This window comes from Amphimedon queenslandica, unplaced genomic scaffold (genome assembly GCF_000090795.2).
Source record: "Amphimedon queenslandica unplaced genomic scaffold, v1.1 AMPQUscaffold_9063, whole genome shotgun sequence".
NCBI classification, from domain to species: domain Eukaryota; kingdom Metazoa; phylum Porifera; class Demospongiae; order Haplosclerida; family Niphatidae; genus Amphimedon; species Amphimedon queenslandica.
This window is the reverse complement of record NW_003550665.1, coordinates 2,299-3,024: the sequence shown is the minus strand read 5'-3', so window position 1 is coordinate 3,024 and position 726 is coordinate 2,299. Positions and strand designations below refer to the sequence as shown.

Genomic DNA, 726 nt, shown 5'->3' with positions numbered 1-726 from the left:
ATTGCTACTAGAAGTGCCTATAAATGTATGCTGTATGATTTATGTAACACAAAAAGTTGAAAGTGTCCTAACACATACATTAGGCATGTGTAGGCACCTGTGTATATGTAAATTGTCGATAAGCTAACAGATGACTTTCTAAGGCAAAAACTATTTCCTTTTTGACTGACTTACAATAACAACTCCCTCTACTTTCCATTATTAATATACAACCTATTACATATAAATGTATCTTATAAAGATAATAATAGAAATAGCAATGAATCTTAGATTAGCACTAATGTAGTTGTACTATAGTGTCTACAGCTTTAGTCACTCAACAAAGAAAACTAGTTTTCAGCATTTCCCTGGCTTTGGTTCCCACGGAGTCCCAACGTTCCAATCATTAGTGAACACATCCTCAAATATGTCAGCAACCTTTGGGCTCTTCATTACTACCAACATGTCACGATTGACAGAACTCCTTGACTTAGCATAAGGAGGGAATGTACTTTCTTCAGGGAAATCACTTGGACTCCAATTACCTGAGGAGAGAGAGAGGACTCTATATAAAGAGGCCTTCATACATGAGGCAACATGTTGCTAGCAACATTTGTGTCTTGTAAGCAAAGTGTTGCCAAGAATAGTAAGATGTTCTATTTCTGGCAACATGTTGCTTGGTTCAGTTGGTTGCTAGCAACAAGCTGCCTTGTGTATGAAGGCCTTAAGAACACTGTATGTGTCCTT

The 726-nt window shown here is 37.2% G+C and overlaps 1 protein-coding gene across 1 annotated transcript in view; it reads right to left on the bottom strand.

The window, feature by feature from the left end:
• Positions 1–336: 336 nt before the first annotated feature.
• Positions 337–726, bottom strand: part of LOC109591052 (uncharacterized) — a 2,269-nt gene continuing 1,879 nt past the window's right edge. Inside the window, exon 3 of the mRNA XM_020006861.1 lies at positions 337–524. Within this exon, the coding sequence (XP_019862420.1) occupies positions 337–524 (188 nt within the window). The remainder of the gene's footprint in view (positions 525–726) is intronic.